At 33.1% G+C, this 13,713-nt stretch overlaps 1 protein-coding gene across 4 annotated transcripts in view; it reads left to right on the forward strand.

The window, feature by feature from the left end:
- Positions 1–13,713, forward strand: part of NF1 (neurofibromin 1) — a 250,231-nt gene that overhangs the window by 73,907 nt on the left and 162,611 nt on the right. For 3 of the 4 annotated variants that reach the window (XM_061176469.1, XM_061176470.1, XM_061176471.1), the window contains exons 6-11: positions 2,265–2,332; positions 2,577–2,652; positions 3,409–3,566; positions 7,993–8,166; positions 8,629–8,751; positions 9,007–9,081. In XM_061176469.1, the coding sequence (XP_061032452.1) occupies positions 2,265–2,332; positions 2,577–2,652; positions 3,409–3,566; positions 7,993–8,166; positions 8,629–8,751; positions 9,007–9,081 (674 nt within the window). Of the gene's footprint in view, positions 1–2,264; positions 2,333–2,576; positions 2,653–3,408; positions 3,567–7,992; positions 8,167–8,628; positions 8,752–9,006; positions 9,082–13,713 lie in introns of those variants that run through there. The other variant, XM_061176468.1, reaches the window with a different exon arrangement.

Consider the following 13,713-nt stretch of genomic DNA (forward strand, 5'->3'; position numbering starts at 1 on the left):
TCAGTATGTGCCAGATGTCACGCTATGCAGTTCACATGCTTTTTTCATCAATACTCACAGTAACCCTGTGAAACAGATATTATTATTATCATCCCCTATATTGATGAGGAAACTGAGGCTTAAGTAACATTTACAAGGTCATACAGCTATTGAGTGGCAGGGTCACATCTGTCTGTCTCTAGAACCAAAGTACCTAACTGCTATACTGTTTTGCTTATGGGTTATTAGGCTTTATTTTAGTGGCCATGGGAAGTGATGCAGAGGCTTTTGGGTGGGAATTACCTTGATCAGTATTTTATTTTAGATACGCCACTTTGCTTGAAATTTGCAGGATGATTTGATAGAAAGTTACATGAACTTCTGGGACTTAGTTATATAGTAACGTGAGGTAGAAATAAGGATAGTGGAGGTCTGGATGGAATGGGGTAGGGTGGGGACCAATTTGATATGGTATTTAGGAAGTAGAATACATTGCATAGCTTTTGGTGATTAATTTAGGAATGTGATGTTAAAGGGAAGTATCACCAAGTGTTACAGAGCAACCTGGTTAAAGCAGAGAAGAAGGTGGCCAGGAAAATGATAAATTCAGTTTTAGATCTATTGAGTTTGAGGTATTGGTAGGGTACCCAGTCAGAAACTTGTAGAACTGGAGTATTAAAATATTTATACATTGGAATTGAGAATAGACTACTGTGTATAACACATTTAAAGTGTCATAAAGGTAAAGTTGATGAATACAGGAAGGCAAAAAGACTCAAGAGCACTGTGAAGTGTAATGCTATTGTTTGGAAGTCAAAGGAGAGCAAGAGCAAAGAAGGTTGGAAGGGTATGTTTTAAAACTGACTTGGAGAGCAAGTTGCTCATTTCCAAGTCCAGGAAAAAAAGTGACTTTTAAAGGATTATTTAGACAATTTTATAACTTGTAGACATCTCTGTCTTATAAAGATATTTATGTAATTGTGATAAGTACCTGCATCCCTTCATTAAAAGTCCATATGGGGAGTTCTCTGCCAAGAGACTGTTATCAGTAATATAGTTTATAGAAGGGTCATCTTTTCCAGATATAAATCTTTTTATAAATGTGGACAATACATTTATAGAAGAGGAAATTAAAATATCTAATATATTTATATGGAGAAATGTTTAGTCTTATTTTAAAAATGCATTCTACTGCTTTGAACAATCGAATTAGCAGAATAAAAGAAATGAACACATTTAATGATGGCAAGGATGTGATAAGGGCACTTTCATATGCTGCTTGGTGGGAGTGGCCTTTGGCCCAACCCTTCTGAAAATCAGGTTGGCAATATTTATCAAGAGGCTTAAAAATATTCATCTCTTTGGACAGTTCTTTTTCTAGGTATTTATGTGCCTTAAAGAAATAATCAGGATGTGGAAAAGACTTGGATATAAAAGTATTAATGTTACTTATAATAGTGCAGTATTGGAAATATCTTAAATATCCAACAATTGGAAAATATTTAAATAACCAGTGACTTAATACAGTGACTTAAATATTCTGAAAGACATCAAAGCATACTGAAAAGACTATGGCTTTGAAGCCCAATTCAATCATTTATTAGATCTGTAACCTCAGAAACACAGTTGGCTCATCTGTTATACCTGAAAGCATTAACATTTTGAAAGAATTAAATATATTGGATTGAAAATACCTGGCATGTTGTAATTGTTCAAGTAATAGTTATTATTGTATATAGAACCATCAAATATATGTATGAGGAATTTTTAATGATATGGAAAAAGTTGGGGATATGATGTGAAATGTAAAGAACAGGTTTGATATGAACAGGTTTTGTTCAGTTATGGTAAATGTATTTGTCTTATACATGCATAGGAAAAGGGAAGGGAGAAAATTCACCCAACTGTTAACTGTGATTGTCTCTGAATGGTAGAATCATAGATAATGTTTTAAATTTCCCTTAGATTGCTGTGTATTTTTTGAATTTTCTACAATGACCGTGTATTTTATCCATTTTTTAAAAATGTAGTTATTATTAGAAACAAAACAAAGGAAAAAATTCACAACAACCTTTGAAGTTCAAGGTTCAGTTTGGTCTTTAGTGGACATAACCAGTGAGGTTTTGGCTTATACTAATTATCTTTACCTTTACATTGTTTATAAATAATACTGGAACAAAAGTTTGTATTTAAAAGGAAAGTTGTTTTTACCAGTAGCTCTGAATTGTATTTGTGTTAACTAATTAAACTAGAGTTAATTGTAAAACTTTTTTTTTTTCCTCCAGAAACAGCATTTAAATTTAAAGCCCTAAAGAAAGTTGCACAGTTAGCAGTTATAAATAGCCTGGAAAAAGTAAGTAATAACCTCTTTGATATTAAAGTTTTGTTAATTTTTGGTTATAAGTGTTGCTGTCTTCAGTATTTTGAATCAAGGAGTTATGACTTGAGTGATAATTTCACATTAATTTTTAGGAAGACTGCATTGCAATATTCTTCCGAAGGAAATTAGAATTTTGTGATATAATTGGAGGCATATGTTATTTTATTTACTATATTAAGAAAATATGACATAAAAACATATGTTTTGTTTTTTGTAGGCATTTTGGAACTGGGTAGAAAATTATCCAGATGAATTTACAAAGTTATACCAGATTCCACAGACTGATATGGCTGGTAAGGATGAGATTGGTTTGGTTTGTTTGTTTGTTTGTTTTTGTCTTTTAAACTCTTACTTATGAGGTAAAAACCTATCATTTTCCAAGTTATTTTTGTTATTATGGTGCTTTTAATCTTTTCAACTTATGTCAAATAGGAAATATTACTTTTTTCTTATATTTCTAAATTAGCCTCAACCTTTTTCCTTTGAGCAAATGGATAAGGAAGTTTGAAATGAAGCTCTGATCTTTAATTAGAGTTGTAGATTGGATACTGATGGCTCTTTGTTATAGAGAAGCACCTTTTTTCTGTGTGTGCTCTGAGGCTTTAGTTTGTATTTAGAGAGATGTGTGTAAAGTAGGAATATCCCCACTTGGAATTCTCAAGACACAACTGCAAGAAGGAGAATAGACTCCTGGAGAGCTTTGGTAATTCCCTTTGAGAAGCTATTCAGTCTTCGTTTCTTGGATACATCACACTTTGCATAAGGCCCTGCACATTGAGACTAAATACAAGTCTGGCCATTCTAAAATTTGGACTTTTCTAGGATGGATCAAGATAGCTGTTATAATACATAGACAATATAACCTCTTCTAATACATAGACCATACAACATTGCTTGAATTGAAAGAATTTGCTGAGTGAAGTGAACTTCCAAGTTTATCTTTTAAAAATGTGGCCTTTGGGTTTTGGGATAGCACCAGCTTTTAATTTAATGCCAGAGATTTTCTTCTCATCTAATTATATCATTTAATATTTATATTTTTCACATAGAGTGTGCAGAAAAACTGTTTGACCTAGTGGATGGTTTTGCTGAAAGCACCAAACGTAAAGCGGCAGTTTGGCCACTACAAATCATTCTCCTTATCTTGTGTCCAGAAATAATCCAGGATATATCCAAGGATGTGGTTGATGAAAACAACATGAATAAGGTGAGGAGGGCAAAGTTGTTTCCATCATGTCCAGATGTGAAGCAGTTTTTGTTTTTTGTTTTTTTTTTAATTTGGCCACACCGTGCGGCTTGCAGGATCTTAGTTCCCCGACCAGGGATCGAATCCAGGCCCGGCAGTGAAAGCACCAAGTCCTAACCACTGGACCGCCAGGGAATTCCCATGAAGCAATTTATTTTACTCAAGGTGTATATTACTTTAAGCTTAGCATTCTGTAAGCATGATATTTCAGGTGACCATTTCTAGTTGCATCATTGTAGGTTTTTCTGTTTCCTGTCCTTAGCAGAGACATACTTGGACATAGATTTAGTTGGAGGAAAAATATGATATCAGTGATAACACTCATTGATTAAAGATTTAAAATAATCCTGTAGTTGCATTCTTTTACCAGAAAGGACAGTATTAAACATAGTTTTTTTATAAATTTATTTATTTATTTAATTTATTTATTTGGCTGCGTTGGGTCTTCGTTCCTGCACGCGGGCTTTCTCTAGTTGCGGTGAGCGGGGGCTACTCTTTGTTGCGGTGTGTGGGCTTCTCATTGCGATGGCTTCTCTTGTTGCGGAACATGGGCTCTAGGTGCAAGGGCTTCAGTAGTTGCGGCACACAGGCTCAGTAGTTGTGGCTCGCGGGCTCTAGAGCACAGGCTCAATAGTTGTAGTGCACGGGCTTAGTTGCTCCGCGGCATGTGGGATCTTCCCGGACCAGGGATCGAACCCGTGTCCCCTGCATTGGCAGGCGGATTCTTAACCACTGCGCCACCAGGGAAGTCCCCGTTATTCCTTTATGGATAAAAAGTTATTTATCAAGAGTACCTGTTTACTAGGATAATAATACAGGCTATATGTGCTGTAAGAATTCAGGTGAAGCTTGGATAGTTAGGAAAGTTTTATGGAAGAGGTGTGGAACCTTAGCTGAACTTGAAATAAGAAAGGAATTTAGATTAGAGAAAGTGAGTGTTGTTCAAGCCAGGGTAATCAAGAAAATGGATATAAAAATTGTTGAAAGTATGTTCAGAAAAGTTAGCTAGAGAGTGGAAGGTTCACACAGGCAGTTACAAGAAGTGAAGATGAAGAGCAGATGTGAGTAATCTGGAAGACATTGTGAGCCAGTTTGGGTTTAAACTTTATTCTTTAGGCAATTAGGAAAAGTCTAAAGATTAGGGTTAGAGGTGAGATATGCAGAATAGTGTTTGAGACTGATCAAAGAGAAGTCCAAAGTGGGAGTTGGTTCAGAGGAAATATGAGTTTAGCTTTTAAATTTTTATTTACTTATTTATGTTGTGGTGAAGTAGCAAAAAATTTACCCTTTTAACTGTTTTTAAGTGTACAGTTCAGTGGTGTTGAGTACACTCACAGTGTTTTTGTGGTGGTGTTGAGTTGTAGGAGTTCTTTAAATATTGTGGATATTAATCCCTTTTCAGATATATGATTTGCAAATATTTTCTTTCATTCTGTGGATTGTCATTTCACCTCCTCAATAATGTCCTTTGATACACAAAAGTTTTTTAATTTTGATGAAGTCCAGTTTATTTTTTGTTGCTTGTGCTTTTTCTGGTATCATTTCAAGAAATCATTGCCAAATTCGGTGTTGTAAAGATTGTCTTGTATGTTCTCTTATAGGATTTTATAGCTTTAGTTGTTTAGATCTTTGATCCATTTTGAGTTCATTCTTGTATATAGAGTAAGGGAAGGATCTGACTTCATTCTTTTGCATGTGGACATCCAGTTTTTTCAGCTCTCTTTGTCGAAAAAAACTGTACTTTCTCCACTGAATTTGATCATATATTCGAGGATATCTTTCTGCACTTTCTGTTCTATTCCAGTGGTCTATATGTCTGTCTTTCTACCAGTATCACAGAGTTTTGATTACTGTAGGTTTGTAGTAAGTTTTGAAATCAGGAAGTTTGAGTCTTCCAACTTTGTTCTTCTTTTTCAAGATTGTTTTGGCTTTTTGGCTTCCTTTGAAATACCATATGAATTTTTGGATGGGTTTTTCTATTTCTGCAAAAAACACTATTGGGGTTTTGATAAGGACTACATTGAATCTGTAGAGTGCTTTGGATAGTATTGCCATCTTAACAGTGTTACGTTTCCAATCCATGAACATGGGATGTGCTTCTGTTTATATCTTCTTTGATTTCTTTCAGCACTGTTTTATAGCTTTCATTGTACAAGTCTTTCATCTCTTTGGTTAAGTTAATTCCTAAGTATTTTATTCTTTTTGATGCTTTCATAAGTGGAATTGTTTTCTTAATTTCCTTTTTAAATTGTTCATTGCTGGTGTATAGAAATGCAGTAGACTTTTGTGTGTTGATTTTGTATCCTGCAACTTTGCTGAATTTGTTTATTAGCTCTAACGGGCTTTTTGTGTGTTTGTGTGTTATCTTCAAGGTTTTCTACATATAGATCATGTCATCTGAGAACAGAGATAACTTCTTCCTTTCCAGTTTGGATGACTTTTATTTCTTTTTCTTTTCTCATTTCCTTTTCTTTTTCTAATTGTTCTGCGTAGAACTTCCACTAGTATGTTTAATAGAAGTGGCAAAAGCAGGCGTCCATATCTTGTTCCTAATATTAGACCAATAGCTTTCAGTTGTTTACCATTAAGTATGATGTTAGCTATGGGTTGTTCATATATAGCTTTTATCATGTTGAGGAAGCTTATTCAGTGCTTCTGTCATGGGAGGGTGTTGAATTTTGCCAAATGCTTTTTCTGCATCAATGGTGATGATTTTTTTCCCTTCATTTTATTTATGTGATGTATTACGTTGATTGATTTTGTTGTTGAACCATTCATGTCCTCTAGGAATAAATCCTACTTGGTCATGGTATATAATCCTTTTACTATACTGCTGGATTTGGTTTGCTAATTCATGTTGAGGATTCTTTCATAGATATTCTTAAGGGAAATTCGTCCATAGTTTTCTTGCACTGTTTTTGTCTGGCCTTCATATTAGAGTATTGCTAACCTCGTGGGATGAGTTAGGAAGTGTTCCTTCTCCTTTAATTTTCTGGAAGTGTTTGAGAAGGACTGGTGTTAATTCTTCTTTAAATACTTGATAGAGTGTTCACCAGTGAAGCCGTCTGATCCTGGGCTTTTTCTTTTTAGGGAGGTTTTTTATTACTGATTTCATCTCCTTGCTAGTTATAGGTCTATTTAGATTTTCTGTTTCTTAATGAGTCAGTTTTGGTAGATTGTGTGTTTCTAGGAATTTGCCCATTTGTCTGGATTATCCTGTTTGTTGGTGTATAATTTTTCATAGTGTAATAATCTTTATTTCTGTAAAAACAGTAATGTCCTCATTTTCAATTCTGATCTTTAGTAATTTGAGTCTTCTTTTTTTCTTAATCTAGCTAAAGGTTTGTAAATTTCTTGACCTTTGCAAAGAACCAACTTCTGATTTTGTTCATTTTTCCCCTGTTTTTCTATTCTCTATTTCATATTGATTTGAGAACTTTCTTCTTTTTTAATGTAAGAGTTTCCAGCTATAAGTTTTCCACTTAGCACTGTTTTCTTTAATTTTTGGTATGTTGTATTTTTACTTTGATTTGTCTCAAGATATTTTCTAATTTTCTTTGTGATTTTTTTCTTTGACCAAGGGTGTTGTTTAATTTTTACACATTTGTGAATTTTCCAGTTTTCCTTCTGCTGTTGATTTCTAGTTTCATTTCATTGTGATCAGAAAGATTATATATATTATTTTAATCTCTTTAAATTTATTAAGACTTGTGGCCTAACATATGGTCCATCCTGGAAATTGTTGCTTGTGTGTTTGAGAAGAATGTATATTCTGCTGTTGTTGCGTGAGTTTAGCTTTTGGCATGTTATATTTGAGAATGTGTGTAAGTATAGATGTATTATTTTCAGTTAGGAGTAAGGCCAAAGGGAGAAATTTGTTAATGAGCTGTAGAGAGGGCTTGAGATCACAAGAATGCATAACTTTCTATGAGGAATGGAATTTAGAACAGTAGAACAGCCTTAGATATATCCTTAGTTAGAAGGCTGAAGCTTGAATATAGCCTGGAGTTTTAGATAAAGATGGAACAATTTGAGATAGTAACCAAGAAAGTATAATATTTAGAAATTAAAGATAATATAAAAAAGAGAATTTGATCAGCTAAATTCAGGGTTGGGAAGTCAACTACATTGTTTGGGAAGGATGGTTTCTCATGTTCCTTTAATAATTCAACAAAGAAAGGGAAGAACAGGTTCCTTTTTTTGGATTCAAGAAACATTTAAATGATGACAGCTACTTAAATTATGAAATTTAAAACCACAAATATCAATATATCAATTATATATTTCTAGAGTATAATTTTTAGAGGCTAATTTGCTACTTTATTAAGTAAGTCTGAAATCTAAGAAACTTCACATATTATCTAATTGCTGTATTTGAATTTTGTAGAAGTTGTTTCTGGACAGTCTACGAAAAGCACTTGCCGGCCACGGAGGAAGCAGGCAGCTGACTGAGAGTGCTGCAGTCGCCTGTGTCAAACTGTGTAAAGCAAGTACTTACATCAATTGGGAAGATAACTCTGTCATCTTCTTACTAGTTCAGTCCATGGTGGTTGATCTTAAGGTAACATGCTTATTGTTTCTCTTATACAAACTTAAAAAACGTTAAATGAAGAATAAACTTGTAGTATAAATAGTATACTAGATCACTGTCAAAGATCATTGCAACACAGAAGTTCTGAGTCTTCTTTTATTAAGTTCTTAGGACCTGCTTTTGTTACTGTTCCTCTGGCTACATAAAGTGGCTTAGAATATGAAGAAAACACAGAATGAATCCGTTTTCTTAAATTAGCATAAATATTCAGACTTGGGTTTAAAATAATGTAGAAATTTGGGCCTGAAAGGAACCATATATGGTATAGTAAGAATTTTGTCAGACTGATGAACCGCAATATTAGTGCTTTGTGTTTTGTCTGGGAACTAAATGTTACTGCCATCTGTGTGGATGATGTTATTATTGAATACTAGTAGAAAAAATACTGCATGACTGTTTAAAGGCTTTTGTTTTCTATTGGGATTTTCATAGAACCTGCTTTTTAATCCAAGTAAACCATTCTCAAGAGGCAGTCAGCCTGCAGATGTGGATCTAATGATTGACTGCCTTGTTTCTTGCTTTCGTATAAGCCCTCACAACAACCAACACTTTAAGGTGAGAGCATTGGCTTTGATCCAATTGTGTTTACTGATGCTGTTGATCCTTTTAAATGTGAAAAGAGTAGAAAAATGAATAGATTACACCTTTATCAGTATTGCTCGTTATTATACGTTAAAGTTAATTTCAAGACCTTAAAAATTTATTCTATTTTTAAAAAAACTTTCTTTTTGTTGTTCCTTTTGTCCTCATATATATTACTATATATTTTTCTCATAGAAGTAATAATCACTTTTTTTCTTTCCTCTGTAGATCTGCCTGGCTCAGAATTCCCCTTCTACATTTCACTATGTGCTGGTAAATTCTCTCCATCGAATCATCACCAATGTAAGTCCAAAAGGTATTGCTAAATTACTTAAAATTTTTTTTTCTTTACTCCTTTTTTATTTCTTTTTAAGAAAGACGTTTTTGGTTTACAAAAGATTTTGAATTTAGATGTATGATATAGGAAGATTTCTCACACATGATTCTATCTAATAACTGATATACAATTGTATTTTTCATATTTAATCTTGACCTCAGGGCCCTTATTGAGGAAGGTGGAGTTAATAGGATCCTTTGGAAAGATTAAACTTAAAAGATATTTGGATCAGAAGCCCTTGAGAACAGTGCCACTGAAAATATAATTTAACATTTTCATCCCAAAGCTCTTCACATATTATTTTAATACTCTTAGCCCTTTCCCAGCATTTGATACATTCTGACTTGTCACCTTACTGTTTAAGTTAAAAGTAGCAGTATTTATGTTGTAGCCCATTATGTATATTAAAAAAATGGTGGGACCATATTTGATTGCACTTTTTAGTCTTCCTTAAACAAATGAAACATTAACACTTAGAGGTGTTTACATGATATAAAAGCATATCAGACAAAATAAGCAAACTCATTAAAAGGTACTTGTGAAACCTTCGACTCTGATGTGCGTACATCAAGTAGAAAGATAGTAACCGTATTAGATTTGGACCGTGGATTTAAAAAATTCTGTTCTTCTGATCATATTTTGAAGGTTTTCAAGTGTTATTTACCATAGCTCCACTTTTATCCATTTTTAGATATTCACACGTAAGTGTAAATTGTTCAACTTTTTCCTGTTTTCCTCCCTTAAAAAGGACTTTAATCATTGATAACTTAGGTATATTTGTCCTCTTTATAATCAAATTTCATTTTAAAGGAGTGTCTCTAGTGAGTTAAAAATATCCTTCTCACCTTCATTTGCCTTGGATGTATTGAACTATATCAAATTCTGCCACATTTTCTTTTATCCATTCCTGCAGAGGAATAATAACTATTAATAAAGCTATGTAGTGACACATTTGGTTTTTCTCAGTGGGGTGCTAGTAGCATTTTTGGTCAGGACAATCTTTACAATACAGGACTGCCTTGTGCATTGTAGGACATTTAGCATCCTTGGTCCTCATTTCATTAAATACCATTTGTGCCACTTCCCTCCTCTCCCATCTCTGCCGCCAGATGCTATGAATAACTAAAAATGCCTGAGGGAATGATTCCTCTCTCAGTTGGGGATCAGTTATAGGTAGAAGTAACATTAACTACAGTTTCTTGCAAAAGGTAAAGTTTAATGAATCTGATACTGCAGATAAGGTATGTTTGTATTAAAAACTTAGAAAAATTTTTATTTTGCTTTTGCCAGTGTAATGAGCTAAGACACTGTACCCTTAAGGTTTACTTTCAAGGCCATTAGTTTAAAAAAGCAATGATTTTTACCCTTCATGTTTATGTGTAATTCAGAAATAAAATATTATTACTTTTTTCTCCTTTGGTTTATAATACTAAAAACATTCTATTTGTTAGAGTGGATGGTTTACATAAATGCTTAAAGCTTGTATTTAATAAACCCAAGTGTATACTTTTTTGATACTCTGTGGCTAGTTACTTTAATTGTGAAATATTTTTGTCTACAATTGAATATATAGAGCACTTTCAAGCATGGACTTGGCACTGCTGTAAGTGGCTGAGCTGCTCCTTTGTGGGTTTAAAGCATGCCTGGAGTGGTACTTCATGCATGCCTCAATGTATATGGTGAAGTGGTTGTGCATCCTTCTGTACTCTAATGAGTACTGCATGTGTGAAGGTGGAGTGTGTCTGTATCAGAGGCCACATAAATATGAAATCTATTTTTATAAAGAAAAACCTATATTGACTAACTTTTAAAATATTAAGTGTTAGTAACCTTTTAATGACTAGCTTGAAAAGGAACATAAATTTGAGTCTATAAAATATCTTTTAAGTTGGACCTTAGATAATGATACTTTATTATAATAGATTGTTTGATAAATTGTTTCTTGTTAGGGTTTTTCTTTCCTTTGGTTTGAGGCTAAGAGATATTGAATCTGAAGTAATTTCTGATTGAAAAGGACTATGTATAAAGTAAATATGCAAATTTATGGAATTGACTATTATAGAATCTCACTTAATGCAGATATTATGGAAATATTCTGTCTTGAAATCACATAAAATTTTTCTTAGATATTTGGACTCCTAATCTTAAATTTATTTGTAGTGTAAGATTTCCTTTTAAATGATTCTTGGTTCAGTACACCTCATAAGTTTTCTTCTTCCTTGCTTTTTCAGCCAGCTCACAGATTTTTTAAAATTACCACATTCTCAAATTAGATAAATGTTTTACTGATGTGGTTTTGGGGGTGTATGTAGAAGCAGTAATGATGTTTGCAGTTTTGTTTTGCTTTCGTGAAACATACTCATATTCAGTTCATAAGTACTGTGTTTAGGTCTAAAAGAGTCCACTGTTTCTTCTTAAGAAATCTGAAAACCCAGTCACTATTTGAATTTGATTATAATTTAAGCTTTTATCAGTTTCTAAAATGGTACGTGTAGTACCATCACCTTTTTTATTACGGAATGCCATAAGAGATGAATTGTAGTTAAAAGATATGTGTTATGTGCTTAATCTTTATACGCTTCCTTTAGGTTAGATTAGATATGTTGTTATAATTGGGGAATTAAAGGAATAATATATACATATATGAACCAAATATCTCTCCCATCAGTGGAACATGCTATAGCTGGTATAGTACTTAGTATTGTTTTTTCCTTATGGCAGTTTACTGTAGTTTACTTATGGATAGTTCACATATTGAGAATGAGATGATCTCATTCTATTGAGAGGGTTTGGTTGAAGAAATTATTTCCAAGGCATGTGAAATTTATTGAAATAATCTTGAAGAATTGCCACATGGTTTGCTTATATTATGAAAGTATTGCCATTTGTTTGGCAATGAACTTAGAATTTTCAAGGACAAGAAAGAATAAGTCTACCTTAATTGACTAGTTTCAGAAAGGACACATTTAATAACTGCTTGGAACACTAAAATTTTTACCAACTACATGATGTCTAGGTTTTAGTGCCTATTTTATTTGAAAGTGTATCTTTAAATTTTACTTTAAAATGAATGATTTTATATATTATGAAAAATAGAAATTTTGAAAATAACTAAATCTTAAGTTAAAATCAAGTTATTTAATAGGGTATACCTGGTACCATGATACAATTCCAACAGCTATCAAAATGACATAGTAGTTTGGATAGGATGTTACATGGGATGCATATGTCTTTAGTTCAGCAGTTTCTGACAAGATATTATAGGGTCAGTAGAGTGAGGAAGACCCTTATCTCAAAGCATTTTGTGATTATTCAGTCTTACTTTAAGCTGATTAACACAAGCTGTATAAATTAGTAGATATATGGAAATCAAGGTGCATTGATTGCTCTGTGCAAGTCAGGTGACCAAATTGACTAACATTTAAGGAATTCATTATATAATGAAACTAATAAAACTTGATCATTTGTTAGGAAGTAAATAAAGTAAGAGTTTGAGAGAAAAATAGAAACAATCATACTATCCAAATAAAAGTATTTCTTCCCTCATAACTTAGGAGTTTTTTCATAAATGGAGTTCAGTATTGATTGTATTTTATAAATTGGCTTTGTAGTATACTATCCAGTAAATAGAGTTTGTAATCCAAAATTTGGGGTTTAGGTAATATAACCTGATGCTACTCTAAATATTCTGAGAGTTATGGCTAAAAAAATTAAATGTTGAGAATTTAATTAGCTTAGTTTCAAATTAGAAGGAACTTGGGAATAAGATGTGAAGCTATCACATCCCCTTATCTAGTGTTTCAAATTGTTCTTTCAGGTATTTCTTATAGCAGGAGTATTATAAATTGGAAGCCTGTATTTTAAGTCATCCTATTCCTTGCATGCTCTCTATATGTAGTGAAAATTCATCCAGTCATTTTTGTATTCACTGATAGACAAACTTAATAGTTTTAGTGATTTTCATAATTGTCATTTTTCATAATATAGTAATTAATTCATTTAAAAGTAAAAGTAAAAGATACACTTTCAAATAAAATAGGCACTAAAGGGCTTCCCTGGTGGCGCAGTGGTTGAGAATCTGCCTGCCAATGCAGAGGACACGGGTTTGAGCCCTGGTCTGGGAAGATCCCACATGCCGCGGAGCAACTGGGCCCGTGAGCCACAACTACTGAGCCTGCGCGTCTGGAGCCTGTGCTCCGCAACAAGAGAGGTCTCGATAGTGAGAGGCCCGCACACCGCGATGAAGAGTGGCCCCCGCTCGCCACAACTAGAGAAAGCCCTCACACAGAAACGAAGACCCAACACAGCCAAAACTAAATAAATAAATAAATAAAATTTTAAAAAAAAATAGGCACTAAAAACTAGAATCAAAGCTAAAAAAACAGGTTAAACTGTAGAAAAATATTTACATAAAATAATTACTTTAAAAAAATATTTAGCTATGATCATTTTGTCTTTGTGGTGATCATTAATCTTCTCATGTATTGTGCCATCATTGCATATCAATTTAAGATTATAGGTTTACTAATAGCTTTATCTCATTTACTAATTTCATGTTGTAATTATCATTGTTGTTTGTCTGTAGGCATATAAGTAAT

Source organism: Eubalaena glacialis, chromosome 19 (assembly GCF_028564815.1).
Source record: "Eubalaena glacialis isolate mEubGla1 chromosome 19, mEubGla1.1.hap2.+ XY, whole genome shotgun sequence".
NCBI classification, from domain to species: domain Eukaryota; kingdom Metazoa; phylum Chordata; class Mammalia; order Artiodactyla; family Balaenidae; genus Eubalaena; species Eubalaena glacialis.